Source organism: Sciurus vulgaris (assembly GCF_902686455.1).
Source record: "Sciurus vulgaris genome assembly, chromosome: 11".
Classification (NCBI taxonomy): domain Eukaryota; kingdom Metazoa; phylum Chordata; class Mammalia; order Rodentia; family Sciuridae; genus Sciurus; species Sciurus vulgaris.
In genome coordinates, this window is record NC_136472.1 from 66,273,721 (window position 1) to 66,298,836 (window position 25,116).

Consider the following 25,116-nt stretch of genomic DNA (forward strand, 5'->3'; position numbering starts at 1 on the left):
ACCCAGTCCAGTTTAGGTCCCAGACTGCAGGCTGCAGATCTCAGTGCACAAGAGCTCAGACCCCAAGGTACAGAGCACAGTTCAGAGCTCAGAACTAAGACCCCAGCCAGAGCCCAGCTACTATCATCCCCCTGACTCAGCAAAGGGTAACCTACAGAAAGGAGATTAGAATTTTCATATCTGTTGGAGAAAAGATGTTATGATATGTGGGGAAAGGAGGCAGCAACCTAGGGAGGAAAGATGTTTCCAGCAAGAGCAGCAGGGAACTAAGTTGTTGCATTGCTCTACACCTTTTCCTCCCCTCTGACTCTGACCAAACATACCTCTCAGGAGGGACTGGTAGTTAGGGTTCTGCAGCTGGAAGCTGCCCAGTTTGGTAAGCAAGGGCAGATAGCTACGGAACTCTTCCAGCATGCGCATGCAGCGCTGTAGCACTGGACTGTGCAGTCCCAGGGTGGTACTCATCCGTGCTGCCTCTGTCAGCCAGCTGTCTGTCTTCTCCTGGGCCATAGACAGGCTGAACTGAAGGAAGAAGGGCTCACTCTCAGTCTGAAACCCTCCCTAACCCCACTCTTGCAATCCTCATTCCCAGGCAAGAGCTCTAAGGAGGTGTATTAGACCTTGGCAAAAGCCATGCACTTCCATTCGCTGATGTTTTCAGAGATCACTCGGTACAGGTGCCAGATGCGCTGTTGCAGTACGATAGGTCTAGTCCCACAGATTGGCAGGGGCAACGGGCTCACATCCCCTGTGGAATAGGGGTGGCTGAGATCTGGGCTAGTTGGGGAATAGTCAACCAAGAGCCCATAATGACAGAAAAAAGCGGGGTGTGTGTGTGTGTGTGTGTGAATTATTGTTCATTCTTCCTGGAACACTATTCCCTCAGAGAACAACATGGCTCATACCTGCGCCAGCTCCAAGTCCTTGCTCATATAGCACCTTCATAATGAGAATTATGTAGAATGTCTCATAAAAATTGCTATGTACCCTCCCTAGCATTCTCAACATTTTTTTCTTCCTTGGATCACTTATCACTTTCTAATATACTACATGATTTAGTTTTATTTTATTTTATTATTTGTTGTCTTTTTCTTCCAACTAAAATGTTGGATCCAATAGGGAGAGGTTTCTCATTTGTTCCTTCAAGCCTGGTACACAGCAGGCACTCAACAAATATGTGCTGAATGAATAAGTGAATGAATAGCTCAAGGGAAGTACAGGGAGATAAATACGAAAGAAGATCTGGCCTGCATAGGAAGAAAACGGTGAAGCTCCTTATTGCATTTGTCATTGGCAATTATTTCCTCCATTCATCTCACAAGCTACGGCATTAGCACATTTCTCCCTCTTTTCTGTGGACATTTTTATAGTATCATTGACCTATATCCCCAATCCTCTTTATGTTTGATTTTGAGACAAGGTCTTGCTAAGTTGCATGAGCTGGCTTTGAACTTGAAATTCTCCTACTTCAGCCTCCTGACACTAGTATTACAGGTGAGTGCTGATGAACCCAGCTAACATCTTGTCTCTTGATTTGATTGACCAGACCCTTACTACAGTAACAGTTAACAGAATTTTCCCACTCCAGCCCTCTCTTCACATTTGCCAGTTAGCTCTTGGTATTCATACTGTAAGTATGAATCTTATTTATTTAGTATTATTATTTTATGATATCACTATTACTGGGGTTTTTGGATAATTCAGAATTTGTTTCTATATTGCTTAATTGGTCACATTGTCTCAGACTGGCCTTTTGGTATCGATTCCATATCCTTGTGACAAGCTACCATAATTTTTAAAAAATCTAACGCTTCCTTACTTTCTGGCATAAAATGATACTGCAGACTCATCTTGTACCTCCCCTACCACAGTTCTTGGAATTGTCCATTATTCTGAGTAACCCTGTTTCCTTTTAGTGGGGAACAGTATTAGAAATAGATCTGAATAAAATGGGGCTCTTGCTTCTGGAATATCTTTGCTTCTTGTCCTCTTCAGCAAATACAGCTGGGATACATAAGCATATACACACACACATAAATACTCACTTGCATGCATAAACATGTGTATGTAAGCATACACATAGAATAAGTGGGATACAATGGAAAAGATAAACTAGATACCACAGAAAATAGAAGTTTAAAATACAAGCTTGCAACTTTTATCTAGAACTGAGAGGGAAGGAATAAATGAATGTGTGAGAATAAAGAAAATAAATGGAGAGATCCAGTAAAGTCTACATACACATAAGAATTATATAAAGAGACCATAGCACATATAAGTTATTATCAAAGAATTGATAAATTGATTTCTTACAAAAGAAAAATCAGACTGATACCAGATTTATTTACAATGCTAAATACTGGGAGGCAATGATTCAGTATCAGAGTCTGAAGAAAATATCTGTGATTTCAAAATCCAATGGTTAGCTAAGTTGTGACATAGGACATTTTAAAGTCATTCTCAGCATATAAGGAGCACAAAGATTTTAATGTCTACAACTCCCTTCTTAGAAAAAATGCTCAGAGAAATACTCTAGCAATCTGAGGAGGGAATTAAATACTTAAAAGATGTGGTATTTAAAATAAATGGTAGTAAATAAACAAAACCAGTAAACTTCATGCCAAATAGTTGTTCACATGGTTATAAAATAATGCAAATTCTAAAAGTAATGGCTAAAACAGAAGACCCATGATTTAAAAACTGGGGGTAGTTATTAAACCATTTGGATCTAAAATCCTAGATATTTTAACAAAAACTGGGAATTTGGTGATGAGATAGGGATGGAGGAAAGAAATAAAAGCAATTCTGTTGGGTTTCCTGGGCCTAGAACCACAAGGCCTGAATCTTTTACTGTGCTTTTTCACAAACTATCCAACCCCTTGCAGAAAAGGTCAATGTTTGTGGTTCACATCAGGTTTAGAATCTATGCTAAGGGTCTCCCACTACACTGCTAAAGAAGTTTCATGCTTAAGAATAGTTCTAGAGTGTCTTCTATCTTATCTGGCCAAACAGCCCTGAGACTGGGGATGCTCATAGGCAGATATGGTAGTAGTTGGTAGTTGGCCAAGGGGCAACTCACACACAAATAATGTGTCCTATCAAAAGAGATAAATCTGAGAAAAGAAACTCCAGCCCACAAAGTTTTTTTGTTTTTTACAGATGGGAACTAGCCTACCTGCACCACTGTACAGAAGGGCTAAGATCACTACACTGGTCCTGGTCTGGGCTGGTGAGGCTCTCAGCAGCCTTCTCTCTAGACCACATTGACTGGAGGCAGTGGCTACTGCAATACCAAAACATCATTCCTTAGAAGTCACAGAGACACACCCATGTAAATATGGTTATTCATATTAGACAAAGGTGCCATAAACATACTTTGGAGAAAAAAATAGCCTCTTCAACAAATGCTGCTGGGATAACTGGAAATCCATATGTAGCAGAATGACAAAGAACCTTTATCTCTCACCCTGCACAAAAATCAACTCAAAGTGGATCAAGGACTTAAGCATCAGATCAGAGAACCTGCACCTAATAGAAGAAAAAGTAGGCCCAAATCTATATCATGTCAGCTCAGGAACCAACTTCTTCAATAAGACTCTGGAAGCACAAGAAGTAAAATCAAGAATCAATAAATGGGATGGATTCAAACTAAAAAGCTTCTTCACAGTAAAGGAAACAATCAAGAATATGAAGAGAGATTCTACAGAATGGGAGAAAATCTTTGCCACCTGCACCTAAGATAGAACATTAATCTCCAAGATATATAAATAACTCAAAAAAACTTAACACCAAAAAAACAAATAACCCAATCAATAAATGGACTAAGGAACTAAACAGACACTTCACAGAAGAAATATGACTGATCAACAACTATATGAAAAAAATGTTCAACATCTCTGGCAATTAGAGAAATGCAAATCAAAACCACACTGAGATTCCCTCTCACTCCAGTCAGAATGACAATCATCAAAAATACAAGCAATAATAAATGTTGATGAGGATGTGGGGGAAAAGGTACACTCATAAATTCCCGGTGGGACTGCAAATTGGTGCAACCACTCTGGAAAGTAGTATGGATATTCCTCAGAAAACTTGGAATGGAACCACCATTTGATCCAGTTATCCCATTCCTTGGTCTAAACCAAGGGACTTAAAATTAGCATACTATAGTGAGCAGTCACGTGATTGTTGATAGCAGCATAATTTACAAAGTAAGCTATGGAACCAACCTAGGTGCCCTTCAGCAGATGAATGGATAAAGAAAATGTACATATACACAATGGAATATTACTCAGCCTTAAATAAGAATGAAATTTTGGCATTTGCCAGTAAATGGTTGAAACTATTCATATAGAACTACATGGAACAAAGCTACACAAAGGCTTAGTTCTACAATGAGGGCAGGCATTTCTCCTGCATAGGATTTAGCTCCTTACTCTATCACATTCTAATGAAATATTCAACTGTTTGCCTTCCCTACCAGGCTATAAGCCCTCTATATTTCCATCTAAGTATAACACCTGAAATACTTGACATTTGAAGGTTTTGTTCATCAGTATTCATTCATAAAAGAGATCAATTAAGACCCATGATTTCTAAAGCTTGCTTAGGATCCCATAGGACACAGGACTCTGAGTCCCAACTTTATCTCAGTTGGAGATTGATCACAGGGTAATGCGGGGGCAGGGGGGATCTCTCAGTACCAGTGAAGGTGACATAGGCATGGTGTAGTTCACTGAGGCAGCTGACTGTGTCCTGGAACTGATGCTCCAGGGAGATAAGCTGGTGCTCAGTGCTCCTTTGCTCTTGTGCAGGGTCCATGAAGGGACCAGACAGGGCTTTCTCCAGCAGACCGTCCAGCTCTGCCAGTGCTGCTGCCATCAGCTGCTGCAGCTTGGGTACAATGGCATGTTGCTTGCTGAGCAGGATCTCTGAGGCCTGGCTTTTCTCAAACTGAAATGCCTCCCACATATCCAGAAGCTATGGAACAAGCAGAGGGCATTGGCATAGACATGTTTGTGGAGGATGGGGACCAGGGGGATGGGCAACTCCCTGAAATGCCCTCTCACCGAGATGTCCAGTGCCTCATTCTCAGGACTATAGAAGCTAAAGTGGTTGCGGATGAGTTCCAGGAGTGATCGGATATACTCCATTCTCTCCTCTAGCTGCATGTACTGTTCATTGGCTTCATTCAACTGCAAAGACTACAGTATGAGACCAGTACCCCCACAACCCTCTGAAACTCTTTGGGCCCATCCCCAAGGAGCATTCCCACCTTTTGGAGTGGAGGCTTTAGAATAAACAGCAGTCTTTTAACCAACTGGAAGCAGGAGCAATATGGGATCAGATCCCCCTCTGAGCCAGGACTCTCTGAAGGCAGTTTCTCACCCACCAGACTGTAACCCTGATGACAGGGCAACATTGCCCTATCTGGCTGGCTGTCACAGAGAGCAGGACAATATCTCTGAAAGCAAGACCCCATCTTTTTTCCTTACACTGGTATCTCTTCCCTATACCAGGAAACTATGTGCCATATGAACAGGGCAAGAATTAGCAAAGACAGATAATTTATGTGAACGTAGTTTAAGAACATCGAGCCCTTTTGGAAGTTCAGCAAAGACCTGAGGAGTGTGCTGAGTTTTTGAGAAGAATGGGTCCCAGATAAGCTGGGAAGGACAGATGAGAAGAACCCACCTTCTGGGAGCACTGGGCAATGGCGTGAATGTCTGAGTTGATGATTTGGAATACCCGCACAAAATCTGTGAGCTCTGCCATTAGTTTCTGACTGCGGATCTGGCTCTCATGCTGTACCTGTGCAAGAATATCCTTCTTCGTGCTGTCCAGCTTGGATTCTGGAGACAGGAGAGTCTGTTGTTAGGGAATACATGAAAAAGAAGGCATGCTGGGAGTGCTGTGGGTGCAGAGTGGGAGTGGGATGAAGGGGAGGCCAAACCGTGAACTCATTTCCTCACTCGCTGAATGCTTACTACACCCCTTGCTCAGTGTCCGGCCAGCTGCTATTTGCTGGGGTCTGTGCTCTGCATTGGTAGGCAAGAGTGAACAGACAAGACCTAAAGTTTGTTTACAATATAATAGCAGAGACAGCTACATAAATGAATGATCACAAGTGGGTACTCAGAGTGAGAGAAATCCTCTGTGAGCACCCAGGAACCCTCAACCTGGCACAGGAAGGGAGAGTGGGCATGAAAGGACTTGGAAAGACCTCCTCGGAGAGGAGAACACTGGAGGTGGGTGTATTGTGTAGTGTTGGTGCTCTGAGTAGATGGATGGAACAGTATAGTCAAGGGCATGGAAATGAGTAGTAGGGGCCCTATCAGTACTCTCCTTTTGGAGTCTTACTGTCTTCTCTTGAAGAGGAGATACCAAAAAGAATGTGTAATCTGCCTTTTGCTTTTAAGGATTAAAGAAAAAAGGACATGGGGTCCGAAGATAATCTTGGAAGCTGCCTTTAGTAATATAAACAACTTCACTGTCTCAGAAGGCAGGAATACCATAATACCTATATGCTACTTCATCAAAATCTAAGGTATCACTAATAGTAAAAAACAAAAACACATTATTTTATATATTACTAAAAAGGAAAAAAAGATTCAGCCTAAACTCTGACATGCCATCAATCATAAGACATTTAAGTTCAGAGATGCTGAAATATGCACAGAACAGCAAAATAAAATATAAAAATAGAGTATACCATGAAATTCAGTATAGGGTACTTATTACATATGGAAAATATTTCAAGTGCTTTGCCTACATTAACCTTTTTTATCCTCACAAATTCCCTTTAAGATAAATACTGTTATTGTCTTTATTTTACAAATAAGCAAATTGAGGCTCAGAGAGGTTAAGAAATTTGATCCACACTATAGAGAGAGTAGAGGAAGGCTGCTTTCCTAGTTGTTTTGTGGCTCAGGATTCAAGCACAAGGAATATTGCTTCTCAGCAAGGTGGATGAAGGAGGGATTTCACTAAAATTAAATACTGGACATTCAAAGTGTCTTAGGAGCTCAGAAATTTGGGTACAACAAACAAAAAAGAAAGTATATATTGAAGCTGAGCCTACTGTGGCACCAGCACAGCAGTGGCAGCGATAGAGGCTCTGATTAACCACGGAGCAAGAGAGAACACAGAAAAACACAGATTTGGTATGGAAAAACCTGAGATCAAAAAATCAGCCTGAATGTAGCTGATCCAGAGGCTACACCATGCACTGATGCTTGAAAAGCAGTTTCTCAACTGGTCACAGAGAGAAGCAGGAGTCATCCTGAGCAGCTGTTCTGCAATTTCTGCTGCAGGACCCAAGAGATTAGAGCAATCACTGCCATGTTGTCCCAGCAAGCACCTATAAAGTGGCCTAGGGTGTACCTAGCAGAACGTGAGTAAAAAGGCACAGAAAAGACTACCCAGGGGGAGTCAAGTTGGAAAAGTGAAGGGGAACCCAACTCACTTCTTTGAGTCTGGTGGTTCATATGATGAGCTGAAGTGAGTCAGGAATCTGAACAGGTGAGTGTGAATACATTCGGGGACTAAGCCCAGGAAGGTTGTGTTTGTGGGCAGCAAAGGGAGTGGAGGATTGGCTCCCCTGCCTCATGAATGGATTCTTGAGATCCAGACTGCCATCAGAGATCCACAACTGCCTGGCCCTAGTGGTATGTGGGTCTAATTCCTCTGAAACAGACACCACCCAACAAAGCCCCTGAGGACTGACTAGACTTAATCCACGCCTGATGGAACTCCCCTCATAGAACTCTGCAGAAGCTTTAGTCTGGAAGTGCACAGACCTGATCTATATAGACAAAACTCTAACTGACGGTACTTCCTAATCCATCCCATCTCATCCTAGTGAGAAGGGAAGCTGAGATTTACAGCAAACAGCTTCAGTCTTAGGTCACTCCAACTGGCAGCTCAAGAAGAAATGAAAAGAAAGACAGCTGAGCATAGACAGTGACCATCCATTCTGTTCAAATATTTTGACTAACTCAGTAGAGACATTTCCTTCATTTTTCATTAAAAAATCTTGTGTGTGTGTGTGTGTGTGTGTGTGTGTGTGTGTGTGTGTGTGAAATCTTGCTGTGCTGATTGGTTAGGGGCATATATACATACACTTATTTCTTTTTTTCTCATTTGAAACCATTTTAAAATTGTAGTCATTTTTCCTTGCCTTGTCTTTTGAGGGTTTTTGGTTTGTACATTTTTGTTTTGCTTTATATGGTTTTCATTTGTTCATTTTTCTTGTCTTTCTATCTCTTCTGTCAATGGCCACATTCTTCCTCTCCCACTCTCTCCCTTTACTTCACGTCTCCTCTATTTTTTCCCTCCTTCCTTATAAACATCACCTGCTACATCTCTTCTTCATCTCTTTGTTCGCATTTTGAAATTGTACATTCTGTTCTACCTTCCTAGCATATTTTCTTTTCTCCTAATTAACTATTTTTAGCATCTTTCAGAACTAATTGGTTTTTGTAACTCCTGCTCCCATCATTAATGCTGATGGAATCATTACTGCTGTGGATGGCATAGTTGACACCTGATGTTTGCTTTAAAGTTAGACCTAGTTCATGGTTATTGTTTTTTATTGTTGACAATTACTGACCCCACCATTCCTGTTTTTCATGGTAATTAATGTTGTAGATGTCATAGTAGAAACAGGGTATTTATTTTAATGCTGTATATTGTTTGCATTAGTTGTAACTATTGTTTGTTTTACTCTATTCTGTGAGATGCTAGGAACTACAGGGACACTACGGGTTCATAAGGTAGAAACTCTACTGCTGAACTAAATGAACCAAAAGACAGCACATCTTGCTTCATATGCAAATTAATGACTTAATTTGATTTTCAGCTACATTTTGATACAAAGAATAGAAGAGATAAAAACCCAAACTTATTATTAGACTATGAAATTCCTACCCCATTCAAGATGGTGTGATTATTAATATACTGGACAACCTGCTGTTTTTTATTATTGGTATAGTGGTTGAATGCTGACCCCACTATTATTTCTATGTAAGCAGCAATTAGTGTTACAGATGTCAAAGTAGACACGGGATATTTATCTTAAAGGTGAACATCTGTTGCTGACATTAGCACCACTCTTGACTCCCCTCCCTTTAAGAGGGACTGGAAAGAGATTGTGACACTTCAAGATCACAGAGTAGAGATCCTGCAGCTGAGAAATACCTACATCTCAAACAAGCAACAGTGAATCTCACCACACACAATCTAACCTGATCAGAGTCTTGATCTTCTCCAACTCAGAGAATGGAGGAGACAAAAGCCCTAAATTAAAAACAAGGACCCAAGAAAGATTAATTACAGAAGAAACTCAGGTCCCATCCTTTGACATCTACTCATATATCAAAAACAAAGAGAAGTCCAAGATAAAAGCAATAATTACAAACAAAAGGACCCATGTAAAGAAGAGGAAAGGAAATCCATCTCAACTGATGCCCAAGTCCAAGACCTCTGAAAACATAAGGAAATGGCAAACAAATCTCCCCACAAAATTCACAGTTCCCCCATGACAGATCCCACTGATAGTGATATGGATAAAATCCCAGAGAAAGATCATTTAAAAACTGATTATTAAAATGTTCAATAAACTAAAAGAAGAACTAAGGAAGGAAAAAAGAGAACAAATATAGGAGATCAAAGACCACTTCAACAAATAAGCAGAAATAGTGAAAGAAAACAATCAGAACTCATATAAATTAAAGACACAATAAATCAAATTAAAAATTCACTTAAAAGCATCACTAACCAATTAGATTGTATAGAAAATAGAACTTCAGTTCTTGAAGACAGACCTTCAGGCCCTAAAGACAGGACACATGAATTTGAGTGTATAGAATATAATAAAGGAAAAAAATAATAAAACATGATCAGAAGATACAAGAAATCTGGGACAACATCAATACACAAAAACTGAGAATCATTGGGATAGAAGAGAACATGGAGATACAAGCTAAAGGCATAAAGAACATTTTCAAGAAGATAATCACAGAAAACTTTTCCCATATCGCAAATGAGACAGACACCACATCCAGGAGGCTTGCAGGACCCCAAACAGACCTATTCAAATGAGAAGCTCTCCAAGACATATCATAATCAAAATGCCTAACACAGAAAATAAGGAAAGAATGTTAAAGGCCACAAGAGAAAAAGGTCACATTTAGAGGCAAACCAATATGGCTCACTTCTGATATCTCAAATCAGATCCTAAAACCAAGGAGGGCCTGGAATGAGATATTCCAAGATATAAAAGAAAACAACTTCCAGTCAAGGTTAGTATACCCAGCAAATCTCACTTTCAAATTTAAGGGAGAAATAAAAACTTTCCATGATAAGAATAAACTAAAGAGTTTATGAACACCAAGCTAGAACTTCAAAGAATACTCAAAGATAAACTGCACATAGAAGAACTCAAAAACAAAACCCAAAGATCCCAAATATAGGAATGAAACTAATAATAATCTACTAAAGGAGAATCAAGACAGTATTAAATATAGCAAAAAAGGAAAATGGCAGGAAAACACAAACACATATCCTTACCAACACTGATATTAAGGGTCTTAACTCGCAAATTAAAAGACATAACTTAGAAAAATGGATCAAAAACCAGGATTAAACTATATGTTGTTTACAAGAGATTCATTTTATAGGAAAAGACGCCACAGGCATACAGATTGCCAGAACAAGGAGGGGGAGCTATTCTCTTATCTGACAAAGCAGATATCAGGTGTGCATCCAATGACAAAAACAAACAAAAACCTCCATGTCATGAAATCTAACGTAGAATCCAACACAGTAATACTATATTATCATCACTAATAGGTCATTAAAACATAAAATCAATAAAGATATCTCCAACCTAAACAACACTATAAATCAAACAGACCTAACAGACATCTATAGACTATCTCACCTTTACTTTCTTCTCAGCAGCTCATGGAACTTTCTCCAAAATAGACCATATTATAGGCTACAAAGCAAATCTTAGCAAATACAAAAAAAGTTAATATAATCCCAGGCATCCAATCAGATCATAATGGAATAAAGCTAGAAATCACCAGCAAGAAAAATAATAGAAATGACAAAAACACATGATACTGAAAAATATTCAAGTAAATGAAGAGTGGATCAAAGAAGAAATGAGTAGGAATCAAGAAATTCTTAGAAATGAACTAGAAAAGAGATGCAACATATCAAAAATCTCTGGGACAATATGAAAGCAGTTCTAAAAGGAAAATTTATTCCACCAAGAGCCTACATTAAAAAAATAATAGAGAGATCCCAAATACAAAAGCTTATGTTTCACCTCAAGGCCTTAGAATAAAGAACAAACTACTTACAAAACCAGTAAAAGACAGAAAATAATTAAGATCAGAGAAGAAATTAACAAAATGAAGAATAAAAATGTACAAAATCAATGCAATGAAGAATTGTTGCTTCAAAAAGATAAATAAAATTGATAAACCATTAGCCAAACTAACAAACAGAGGGAGAAAAAAGATCCAAATAACAAGATTAGAGATGAAAGAGGAGATATCAGCAAAGACACTGCTGAAATCCAGAAAATAATCAGAACCAATTTTGAAAATTTTTACCTCAATGAACTGGAAAATCTAGAAGACACTGACAAATTTATAGACATATATGACCTGCCCAAGTGGAACCAGGAAGATAAAGAAAACCTAAACAGATCAATATCAAGTAATGAAACCGGAAGAGAAATTAAAAATCTTCTAAAAAAGAAAAGCACAGGACCAGATGGATTCTCACTTGAGCTCTACCAGACCTTTATAGAAGAACTAACACCAGTTTTTCTCAAATTATTTCATGAGATTGCAAGGGAACTACCAAAACATCATATGAAACCAGTATAAAACTGATACCCAAACCACACAAAGACACATCAAGGAAAAAAAACTACAGACCATTATTCTGATGAGCATAGATGTAAATGTCCTTAATAAAGTATTAGCAAACTGTATTCAAAACATATCCAGAAGGTAACACACCATGATCAAGTGGGTTTCATTCCAGGGATGTAACGTTGGTTCAACGTATGCAGATCAATAAATGTAATTCACCACTTAAACAGAATTAAGAACAAGAATCACATGATCATCTCAATAGATTCAGAAAAGAATTTTGATTAAATCCAGTATACATTCATGTTGAAAATGCTAAAGCAGCTAAGAATGGAAGGAACCTACCTCAATATTGTAAAGGCCATTTTTGACAAACCCAAAGCCATCATCATATTGAATGGGAAAACACTAAAAACTTTTATTTTTTATTTATATTTTATTTGTTCTAATTAGTTATGCATGATAGTAGAATGAATTTTGACATGTCATACATAAATCAAGTATAACTTCTCATTCTTATATAAAAACCTTTACTTTTAAATGAGGAACAAGACAAGAATGTCTACCATGCTCACCACTTCTATTCAACGTAGCCCTCAAAACATTAACAAAGTCAGCAGGCAAGAAAATAAAATAAAAGGGATACAAATAGGAAAAGAAGTCAAACTATCTTTCTTTGTCAATGACATGATCCTATATCTAGAAGATCCAAAAAAACTCCACCAGAAGACTTCTAGAGCCTAAAACTGACTTCAACAAAGTAGCAGAATACAAGATCAACACCCATAAAAGCAATAATAGCTTTCCTACACCCCAACAGTGATTCTGCTGAGGAAAAATCAGGAAAATCATCCCATTCACAATAACCTCAAAAAACAAAATAAAATACCTGAGAATTAATCTAACCAAGGAGGTAAAAGAACTCTACAATGATAATTGTAGTTCATTGAAGAAAGAAATCGAAGACGACTGTAGAAGTCGTCTGTGTAGAAAGATCTCCTGTGTTCTTGGGTACACAGAATTAACATTGTCAAAATGGCCATAGTATCCAAAGCAATTCCCATCAAAATATCAATGAATTCTTCACAGAATGAGAAAAAATAATTCTTACATTTATTTGAAAGAATAAGAGACCCAGAGTAATCAAAGCAATACTAAGGAAGAACAGCAAAGCAGGAGGCATTACATTACCTGATCTGAAAATATACTACAGAGCTATAGCAACAAAAATAGTATGGCATTGGCATCAATATAGCATGCAGACCAATGGAACAGAATAAAAGACACAGAAACAAATCCACATACCTACAGCCATCTGATACTTGACAAAGTTTCCAAAAATGTATTTTGGAGAAAAGACAGACTTTTAAACAAAAAGGTGCTGGGAAAACTGGATGGCTATATATAGAAAAATGAAACTAGACCCCTATATCTCTCATCCTGCAGAAAATCCAAATTGAAGTAGATCAAAGATTTATAAATTAGACCAGAAACCTTACAACTTCTAGAAGAAAACCTAGCATCAACACTCCATTATATAGGTGCTGGCACCAACTTCCTTAACAAGACCCCTAAAGTGCAACAAATAAAACCAAGAATCAATAAGTGGAATACCATCAAATTAAAAAGCTTCTACGCAGCAAAGGAAGTGATTAAGAACATAAGGAGAGAACCTATAGGAGAAAATCTTGGCCACCTATTCCTCCGATAGTAGATTAATATCCATAATATATAAAGAACTCAAAAAACTGAAGACCAAAAGCAAATAACCCAATTAAAAAATGGGCAAATGAGCTAAACAGAACCTTCTCAAAAGAAGAAACACAAATGACTCATAAAAACAAGAAATGATGTTCAGCATCTCTAGCAATCAGGGAAATACAAATTAAAACTACACTAAGATTTTATCTTACTCCAGTCAGAATGGCAATGTTCAATGCTGGTTGAGGATGTGAGGAGAAAGGTACATTTGTACATTGTTGGTGTGCCTACAGATTAGTACAATTGCTCTGGAAAGCATTATGGAGATTCCTCAAAAAACTGCCAGATGACCCAGCTATCCCAACTCCTCAGTATTTGCCCAAAAGAATTAAAATCAGCATACTATTGTTATACAGAGACACCAATGTTTATAGTACACAATTCACAATAACTAAATTATGGAACCAACCCAGGTGCCTGTCGAGAAATGAATGGGTTAAGAAATTATGGAATATATACACAATGGAGTTCTACTCAGTCATAATGAAGAAGAAGAATGAAATTATTGTCTTTGCTGGTAAATGGATAGAGATGGAGAGCATCAAGCTAAGTGAAATAAGCCAGATTCAGAAACTCAAAAGTGGAATGTTTTCTGTCATATGTGGAAGCTAGCATAAAATAAAGGAATGAAGGAGGGAAGGACAGGATATCATAAAGATATAGCGAAGATCAGTAGTGTAGAAAAAGAAGAGAGGCAGAGTGGAGGAATGGGAAAGGAGAGGTAATGCAGAATGAATTCTTAAGAAATCATGTTATGTGCATATATAAATATACCACAGGGAATTTCACCTTTATGAATAAATAAAAAAAAACAATTTGATATAAATAGATGAGCAAAAGGTTAAGTATTTCAGAGTAGAGAAAGAAGAACAGCAGAGAGGAAAGTGGGGATTGTGAACTGAAATAATATTCAATGCATGAATAAGTTTGTCAGGATGAACCTAACTAATATGTATAACTATAAAGCTCTAATAAAAAAAGAAAACAACAAAAGTTGTAGAGAGAGGATTCAAACTCAGGCAGCTTGGCCTCACTCTATTATTGCTCAAATTATAAACATACATAAAATATATAAAACAAATAAATAAATGATGTACATATGCATTACATATGTGTGCATATAAACACACACATAGACATTTAAAATGTCTTATGTAAAGTAAACCATTCTATCGCCTAGTAGCATCTCTACAACCAGAAAGTGGAAAAGTGAATATGGAAAGCAGGTAATTGAGAAATACTGGGTATGGCACTTTCAGAGCCTTGGAGAAAGTAGTAGCTAAGAGGACAGATAACCAATAGCTGAGACTGACAAAACCTATCAAGAGAGAGCTTATTGAAAGACAGCCTATATTTAACAGAACATGGGATTTAAACTCATACTTTTTCAGAGAATCCCCCTGGTGCATGACAGATAGACCAAAGCAAGGTTCTAATTTTGGATCAATAGCATTAGGCAGGTGAAGGCAAATAGGAGCCCAACAGTGCCACCCTATGGGATAAAAGAGCAATAATTTGCTAAAATAGGTTTCCTAGGGATTGGGAGCTTGAGCATGGATGGAAAGGGAGCAGAAGAACAGAAAGGATTTGTATGACTTGAATGACTTGGTAGATTTAAGGAGGTGAGGAGTTAAAGGATGATCCTAAATTTCCTGAAAGGCCAACTCACTGGAGTGCAAGTATATTGTTCACTGTTCAAGGAGGTCCAGAAAGAACAGAATTAGAAGAAGATAAAATATTATCAGCAAAAAGGATGAAAATAGACAGAAGAGGATAAGATGAATTTGAAATGCACTGAATTCCTACTGCATGCAATATTCAATGCCAGAAGCACTGTGAATAATTCTTCCTATAACCTTGAATGCATGCCCAGGTTACAAACAAAGAAACTGAAGCTCAGAGATCTAAAGTCACAAAGCAAGTAAAAAACTGAGCCAGGATTCTAAACTCAGTGCTTGTCTCTCCCACTTTCTCCTTTGAAAGGGCTAGTTGATCCTGCACTAAGTATCAGGAAGCTAACAAACTAGAAAGAAAGCACCTTCTGTAGCAAGGTGAAACAAATCCTGCCCAAAATAGGGCCAAAAAAAGAAAGCAGACCAACCACAGGTCCTCCCTCTTCCTGCCTTGCCAGCTTGAACCCCCTGTACAAGAGCAACAAGTTTTAATGGCCCATAAGATACCTAATGAGGCCTGTGCATTAATTTGCCAAGGAGCAAAGGCACAGAGGACTAGGAAGGCATACTCTCCCAACCCTAGTTCCAAGGCCTCTCACCTTCATAAGAAAGCAGGTTTGGGGGATCATGGGTCCAATAGTGTCTAGTCTCTATAGGAAGTAGATCCTATTGGTTACTCACCATTCTTGGAGGTTAAGTGAGGAAACAGAACAACCTCCCTATTTCCTAGAAGAAAAAAAATCCCTGGCTTACTAATGTACTTCATCATGAGCCTCTCTAAGACCATCTCCTAGGCTGAGGTACTTATCCAGTATACAATAGCATAAGACATCCTTCCCAAGGGAGAAGAGAAAGAGAAAAGAGGGGAAAACACTAGGTGACAAACCAAATTTCTCAGAGACAGTGATATCAACAAGTGGGCTTTGACCTAATAGGGGTAGAGGCAGCAAGAGGAGGGAAACTGAGACAAGTTGAGGAAGAAACAGAGCATGGAGCAATATTGAGTCCCACTGTATATATGGAATTTTGGCAAGAGACCACCACCTTTCAGGTTGCTGTTTTATGCTAACATAAAATAATCATCACAGAGTAGAAACCATAATGTGATGTGTTATGGCAGAAGAAGCCAACTCTAAAGCTTACAAGTCCCTGATAACTCTTTAATAGCAGGAGATTTAGAAAATAGCAGAGAATTGTTAACCAGTGACCTGGATGAGGTTTCTATATGGAGAGTTGAGGGGCCCTGAAATAAATACTCTGGGGGTGGTTAACCCAAGACAGAGACTGGATGAAGGAGTCACTAAAACCCCAAAGATCTGCCATTCAAGAAGGAGCCAAGGAGGGGCCAAGGTAGAAAAGGTAATCACTCTGTGACCCCATTAGGCCAAGAAGACACACCCCACATACACAAACCAGGACACAGCAGCACCAAAAACACCAATGTCGGGACCAGGCAAGGATGTGTTATACTTTGTGGAAAGAAGAGCATGCAGCCCAGCAGCCCTCCTTAGTGCCATATGGCATCTGGGGAAGGAAAATTGAGCAGAGGACAATTAAGAACAAACACAACCCAGAACTGTGGTATGCATTTTGAATTGACCAAATACCCAAAAATGGACTGAATTAGATAAGTGGCTGCTTTAAATGAAAAGAACTTTCTTTAATTGGGAAGGTAATATTCTTCTATCACTACCCACAGAAGTTAGGACTACAGAGTGAGACAAGATCAGTTAAAGAAAGTTTTTACACAGACAAATTTTTTGGTACCAAGGATTGAACCTAGGGGAGCTGAGTCACATCCCCAGTCATTTTAATTTTTTTATTTTGAGTCAGGGTCTTCCTATGTTGCATGGAGCCTCACTAAATTGCTGAGGCTGACCTTGAACTTGTGATCCTCGTGCCTTAGCCTCCCAAGGCACTGGGATTACAGGTGTGCACCACTGCTCCCAACTTACACATACAAACTGTGGCATAAACTTCAACTCTGTTACATGCAGGGAAGGGACATCCTAGACTCCTAAGGACCTCTGGGAAGAAACTGAACTCAGTAGCCCAAACAGCAGGTTAAACTTTCTGTTAAGTCACATTTGGTTAAATTACTTATATATCGTAAGACTGGAAAATGTGGAGCAACAGCAATGTGCTTCCTAGGGAGTATAGGGAATGAGCTAAGCCAAAACAGAGAGGTTGTCAACCAGTGATCATAAATTTGATGCCAAAAGAAAGGGCCTGAGTCCTGGAGCTTTGGGAGGCTACAAAAGTCCAATAAGAGGCTTGTGCCAAAGGTCCCTGGAGAACATTCTAGGAACAAAGTAGGCCATGTGGACAGACATAAGGAAGAAAGGAGGAAAAACAAGTAGTACTCACCCAGCTCTGCCTTTATATTATGGCAGCTCAGCAGTAGCAACTTTCCTTTTGTCAGCAACTCAATAGGCATATTGGAAACACGGGTTTGCCAATCATTCAGGCAGCTCACCAGCTTTACATAGTCCTTGATGGGACAGCCTCTCATGTCTTCTAGCTTCTGAGGTCCCCAGGATTGCAGGAATTTATAAATGTCTGTTATCCAGTGATGGTCCCTGCAGAATTCCTGCACCTCCCACAGTATGTTCTAAGGGTAGACAAGGTGCTTAGGGCAAAGCAAGTGGCTACGAGGAAACTTGTGGGCAGTATCCCATTCCTTAAGCCTGTTCTTACCTCCATCAGTACCTGTTGTATATTCAGTGCCTGCTGGATTCGAAGGTTCTTGTCCAAGTCTTCCCGTAGCTGATTATAATTGGGGGGTAAGTACTGGCCCCGTAGCTTGTGTCCACAGACCTCCAGGAGATCAGGAATTGGCTGAGACTTCCAAGGCCATACCAACCCTACTCTTGGGCCACAGAATATACGAACAGCATTGCTGGACTGACCCAGGAACTTGGGCTTCAGGAATTCTATGTTTGAGTCCTCCTCTTCAAATTCATCATCTTCTAGTGGAGTACATACCATATCTAGTGGAGCACATCTGGAGTGCCTTCCAGAGCCCACACACATATCTTCCCACCCCGAATATGTGCACATACATCACACCACATTCACTATCCCCTGCTCATGAGTTTCTAAATACATTGATAGCACAAACACAGTATATCAGACCCCAAGAGGGAATTTGTTAGAATTCAGGTACAGAAAGCAGAATTTACTCTAACTAATATATCAGGAAGGAAATTATTTCAACATGTTAAATGTATTGCTAAGCATCCAGTGCTCTGTGCAAATTGGGATGTTATTACCACACCAACCAGCTATAAAACACACTGTCTCTGCTATGTACAATCTATGTACAATCTGCAGAGTGGATGGCACATGCCTTTCTCCCCAACTTAATTCTTGGCTGAAATCTCATGTAGACCTAACTGATGTATTCTAAATCACATATGACACCTTACTTCAAGGGGGTCTGAGAAGTGTAGTTTATAGCACTCCAGCTTCCACAGAACAGAGTGGAGACTGGGAAGGAATGTTGGACATGCCCTAATGAATACCCTCCTAACTCTCCCCTTAATATTTTAGGAACTGGTTAATTACCAAAATAGGGATTTGTGTCAGAACTTTTGTAAAAAAAAAAAAAAAAAGCAAATAAAGCATCAAAACATTCAGAAATTTGATCTGTTGTTTGATCTGTTGTGCCCTTATCTAAACTATATAGTGTTCCTGAGGCTCAGACCTCAGGTCTCGTCTCTTCTCCATCTTATGCACTCCCCAGATCTCATCCAACTTCATGACTTTTAAGCACTATCTAGTTGTATCCAAATTTAACTCTAGTCCAGGTCTCTCCCTGAATTCTAATCCCATTTAAACTACTGCCTACTCCACATTTCTAGTTGAATATCAAACACACACTTGAACTTAACAGGGACAAAAATGAGCTCAGATTTCTCTTCCCTGTTTCATAGAAAATTGCAGGAATTTATAAATGTCTTTTTATTTCAGTAAACAGAACTTCATCCTTCTACATTCTCCAGTCAAAAATCTTTATAATCAATTTTGACTCTTTTCTACCACACAAAATACCCAGCCATCACAGAATCCCACAGGCTTTACATTCAAAATATATCCAGCACCCAACTAATTCTCACCATATCTACCATCACCTGCCCTCCTCCGGGAAGCCCAGATTTCGATCATCTCTCACTGCATTACTGCAATATCCTTCTAACCTTTCTCCCTGCTTTGGCCCTTGTCTCTAATACCTTACAGTTTCTGTTCCACAATAAAACAATAATAATAACACCAGAAGGGATTCTGAGAAGATGACAACAGTGGCAACATAGTTTCAAAATCCCCCCAAAACCCCAAATAAAAACAACAGATCAATTAAATAGTAAAACCAAAAACCCATGATTGACATTTTTAACAAATGGGGACAAAGGATTCTTACAAATTCCAAAGTATAAGTGAGTAGGGACAGAACACCCACAGTCTCAAGACCCACATGGTATCAGGATTTGTGAGTAAAGAGATAGAGGGAATGACAAGGCATCAGACAAACCAGAGACTAGGAAAACCCCAAAATGACCAACAGGCATTTTATACAAAGTGGAGAACTAATTTGAAAATGGGAATTAAAACCTTCCACTAGCTAGCTGGAAAGACAAAGCCTATAGGAGCTGAAGAAATCTCTACCCTATGAACTCTTTTTTTAAATCAGTTATTTTCAGTTACACATGACAGGAAAAGCCATTCTGATAAAATTATACAAACATGGAATGTATCTTATTCTAATTCAGACGTCAGTACCTCTCCTTCCCTTTCCATTTTCTCACTCCTTGTTCCCTTCCCTCTGTTGATCTTTCTGCCATTTGACTATTGAAACCAAACAGTCAGGGCTGTCTTTAGGGACAAAGTGTGGCATTAAGGAAAAACTGGGAACAGAATAAATGATCAAGCAGGATGGAAGTAGCAGAGGGGAAAAAGGCCCAGATAAAATGGGGGAGGGAAACAGAAACCAGGAAATCTTAGAGAGCTAGCCATCACCATATGTTTAATGCTACCAAAAAATTAAAAAGGAAATTGAGAGGTTAAAAAAACTAAACCAAATCTCCTTTTGAAAGTGAAGAAAAGCTATTTTTTTCTGATGTAAGCAACAGAAAAATGATGTAAGAAAAGAATGGGGAATGATTGTTGATAATATGGATTTTTATTAGGGGTGACAAAAATGTTTTAAAATTTACTATAGTAATGATTGCACAACTCCATGGGTATACTAACAACCATTAAAATGTATATTTGGGGTGAACTTTATGACAAGTGAATTATGTATCAATAAAACCATTTTTAAAAGCTAGAAAACAAATTGTCCTGAAATAATAACAATTTAAAACTACATTTTGAAAGAACATACCTGAGAATTTACCCCAGACTTTTCAATTTCAAGGCATTCCTACTAAAATTACTAGATTTCAAATTAAAAGAAAAACATTGGTCAAAAAGAGTACAAGATTTTATAAGGAAAATAGATTAGATTATCATTAGACTTTTTGATAGCAATTGATAATGCCCAAAAGAAATTTGAGCAATGTATTTAAGATATGCAAAAGGAATAAATAATAAGCCATACTTTTATATCCAGCAACAATAACTTTCAAGGGTACAAACTGTTAACAAACAGAGAAAACTTGAGAATTTTGTACCCATAAGCTCTTCCTGAAGAACTATTGAGAATGAGCTTCAGACAAACAATATTAGAACCTCTGATGAAATGAGGATTAGAAGGGAAAGAGTATATAGTATGATTTGGTGATATAAAGAATACTGGTGATTCTCTTGCTTGCCAGGTGGAGATGGCCTATCTGAAGAATGGAATTCTGGAAGACTTATTGGTTGACTCCCCACTAGTTATTTCCTTCTCCCTTCTATGATGACAAGAGTTCATATTCCACCAGAAACCAAGAATGTCAATCATTTGATTTTCAGCCCTTTCTTGGAGGTAGAGGTAGTAACCTAACCTAGATTTTGACAGGAGATGTAAAAGTGAGTCACCTGGGGAGTTTCTGGATAAGATTCCCTTCCCTGGTAACAAAAAAGCAGGCACAGAGAATTCTTGCTAACTTGGCCTCTCTTTTCCCACTAATTTTGCTTAAGAATGGGAAGCTTTGAGGTATAGTTCATCTTGCAACTATGACACAATAAGCTTGAAGATGAACACATGCAAACACATACACACACATACACACATGATACTTGATTGCAGCCTCCTCACTATACACAACTTTGTGAGAGAGTCTGCCCTTACCTATAGCTAAAAGCAAGGAATGAGGGAAAGATATAAAGGGGATAGTACTTTATGGCATTTAAATTTTAATTTTTTTTATTGCACTTGATGGGTTTTTGAGTCACTAAACCAATCCTAGAAGCACTTAGTTTAAGACTTTTTCTTTTTATAGTTCAGGCCACTGTGACTAAGTCCAGTTCAATCCTTGAGTTTCTTAGTTATGGGAGCCAATAAATTCCCTTTTTTTGCTTACCTATTTTTGAGTTCAGATTATGTAACCCCAAACCAACTCACATATTCATTCTCACAAAATGAATGTTTATAGCCAAGTACAAGCACAGCTGAAGATCACAACTTTTCCCACCATACACACCCTTCAAAGAGGATCTGCCACTAATTAATTTACATTATGATCCATTTCCCCTTGCCATAGCTTATGGTTATGTGATCATATGTATAGGATAGGCTGAATCAATCATAAAAATTCAAACTAAATCAGTCACAAATAGGAAAATTTAACTAAAAGACCAAACAAATATGAAGGATGGAGCTGGTGCCATTAAAAAATTAAAGTCATTTGAAAGCAGTAGTTACAAGGGAGCAGAAAGCCCAATGGAAGAATGGCAGCTAATCATAGGAATCAGAGTAAATGAAAAGATAAACAGGAAGTAGAGATAAAAGGCTAAGCAGCAATTTGAGAGGCAGGGGTTCTCTTCCTAACTTTCTAATTTCAATTTATGTGACAGCAGTGCTACATTTTTACTGCCTTTGAATTTAGAAACTTTATATTCTGTGCTTCAAAATATAAGACATAGCTGAAGAACGGTGATTCAAGGTGCCAAGACCCATGGAATGCTCAGGAAATATGATGCTATAAAATTCAATTCAGCTATGATTACAAGCAATGAAAAGCTATTTTAAATGCAGGGTGAAAGGAGTATCCCAACAAAACAAAAGAGAAATCACTAAAAACTTCATTCCCAAGGTGAAAGTGAATTAGTTTCCTTATAATAGAAAATTAGATCTCTATTAAATCAAAGAAACATTACCTGTCATTTGGGAGGGATATTGGGATTTGATTAAAAATATGTGCATATGGAATAATGAATCTCACTATTATGTGTAATTATAATTCACAAATAATATATGTATATTTACACATAAGTAGACATGAGGATTCATTTTTAAATATCAATCCAAATTTGATAGACCTAAATAATATAGATCTTCACTGTAGCTTTCCTTTAATGAGTGACTCAGACATTTCACATGGTGCAAAGTTTGTCAAACATATTTATACACTTTTCATCTCTTCAGATTTTCTTACAGAGCAGAAAGGGGAAAAAAACTCTTCTTCCCTCTCATCTAAAATCCACTCACTGCCACTCTGCTTCCCCTATACTTCTTCCTAGTCACACTGTTCACATATCACACTTCCAAAAGACCCTCCCTGACATGTGCAGGCCCCTGGCAAAAATACAAACTCCCCTCCCCCAAAAACAGCAACCACAGTTTTCATTCTTTGCATTGTATCCCTAAGCTAATTTCAACACCATCCCAACCAATGTATGTCAAGAAATTTTATAATTAAATGAGGCGAGCCTTCGTCTCTTTTCAGTGTAACAGATTTATTTAAAAAAAATATTCTGACCATAGTAGGATATTGTCATACTTTTTTACTACTTATATCAGAATATTAAGGTAATAGGTTTTGAACCTGAGAGATGAGAAACACAATTATCTGATTGTATTTTATCCATTTTGAACTGCAGAAAATTTCCAATAAGACTATAAAAATATCAGATGGTAATACTAATACTCTTTCTTGGTTGCAAGACATTCTTTGGAAAATGCTGAAGAACATAGCTTAAAACTAGAGGATTTGTTACCATTATTTTATTACTAATACACTGAATATTCTTTCAGTGACTAGAATCTAATCAGTATATAAGTTTCTATTGTAAAGGAGTTTATCCCCGCAACCCCACAGCGTACTGGGGATTGTACCCAGGTGTAGTCTTACCACTGAGCTACATCCTAGCTCTATTTTTTTCATTTAAAAAAAATTAATTTATTCCGTCACCCTGTAGGAAGAGTCATGTTGGAAAGACAGGTGATTATGAGCAGCCCAGAGACTAAAAGGTTATTGGAGGGCTGGGGATATAGCTCAGTTGGTAGAGTGCTTGCCTTGCAAGCACAAGGCCCTGGATTTAATCCCCAGCACCAGGAAAAAAAAAAAAAAAAAGGGTTATTGGAAACACCAAGACCTTCTGCAGGCATTTGTCTTCCATCTACCGCCCATCAGGTCTAGTCACAGGGACACTATCCTCTTTGTCCCAGCTTTCACCTCCAAGTCCAGGGCTCAACAGAGCAAAGGTCACCTAAGAGGGAGAGAGGCCCCATCGCTGTGATGGGCAGCACAGCGGCCAAGGCTGAGGAGGCGCTGATGCCACTTCAGGAGAAAACAAAACTCAGTCTAAACTTCCAATTTCATAATTTTGGCATTCTCCTTTCCTAAGGTACTGCTAGGAGTTCCACAGAAAGACAGTAGCACTGGGGTACATGCCTGGGATATGATATGTCATGTCACCCTGGGACCAGGTGACCACAGCAAAGTTTCACTCTAAGGTAGCCAGCTGCTCCATAGCACACGGGACTTTCTCAGTTGTTTCTTGAAATTCTTTCTGTTTGCTGTTTCCTTTGCAATTTTGTTCTTGGTACTTTCTTTTTTCCAGTTTCAAAAATTCACTGAGGGTTAATTCTTCCAACTGCTTCATAACAGAAAGGGACACACACCTAGACGAATACTTTTGATGTTCTTCTATGGGGCTGTCACTTCCAGTTCCTTGAAACAGAAGAAACACTGGGCCAATTTGTGCTCATTCTCAGAGGGCAATGGATGAAGCCGGCCTCTGTCTTCCACTCCAGGTTGCAGGCGCAGCCCTCCAGGAAGGGCCTGTTCTTGAGCGTAGAGATACCGTGGTCCTTGAGATAGAGCTGCCAGGCAGGCGGCAATGTATGAGCCCTGACGGATCCCTTGATTCAAATCCCATGGGTAGTGGCGCATCTTGGAGCATACCAGCGACGCTCCTTCTTTTTATTTTCTTCCTCCTCCTCTTCTTCTTCTTTTTATTTTTATTACTATTTTACAGTACTGGGGATAGAACCCATGGGTGCTTTACCCCTGAGCTACATCTCCAGTCCTTTTGGGGGGACATGGTCTCACTAAATTGCCCAGTCTGACCTCCAATTTATAATCCTCCTGCCTGAGCCTTCTAGTCATTGAGATTACAGGTATGTGCCACCACACCAGGTTTTTTGTTTGTTGTGGTGTTTTTGTTTGGGAACTGGGCATTGAGCATAGGGGTACTTTACCACTGAGCTACATTCTCAGTTCTTTTTATTTTTAATTTTGAAGACAGGGTCTTACTAAATTGCTGAAGTCTCCCTAAATTGCTGAGGCTGGCCTCTAACTCACAGTCTTCCTTCTTCAGCCTTCCAAATCACTGGGATCATAGGTATACATCACACCTGGTCA

At 38.7% G+C, this 25,116-nt stretch overlaps 1 protein-coding gene and 1 long non-coding RNA gene across 2 annotated transcripts in view; one reads left to right on the top strand and one right to left on the bottom strand.

The window, feature by feature from the left end:
* DNHD1 (dynein heavy chain domain 1) overlaps nt 1-25,116 on the bottom strand; it is a 79,721-nt gene that overhangs the window by 38,248 nt on the left and 16,357 nt on the right. The window contains 8 exon segments of the mRNA XM_079105771.1: nt 324-522; nt 621-748; nt 4,704-4,980; nt 4,984-5,042; nt 5,045-5,195; nt 5,695-5,852; nt 17,693-17,936; nt 18,023-18,294. Of these exon segments, the coding sequence (XP_078961897.1) occupies nt 324-522; nt 621-748; nt 4,704-4,980; nt 4,984-5,042; nt 5,045-5,195; nt 5,695-5,852; nt 17,693-17,936; nt 18,023-18,294 (1,488 nt within the window).
* LOC306641004 overlaps nt 5,772-25,116 on the top strand; it is a 35,639-nt gene continuing 16,294 nt past the window's right edge. Inside the window, exon 1 of the long non-coding RNA XR_013757985.1 lies at nt 5,772-6,248. This is a non-coding gene — a long non-coding RNA (uncharacterized lncRNA). The remainder of the gene's footprint in view (nt 6,249-25,116) is intronic.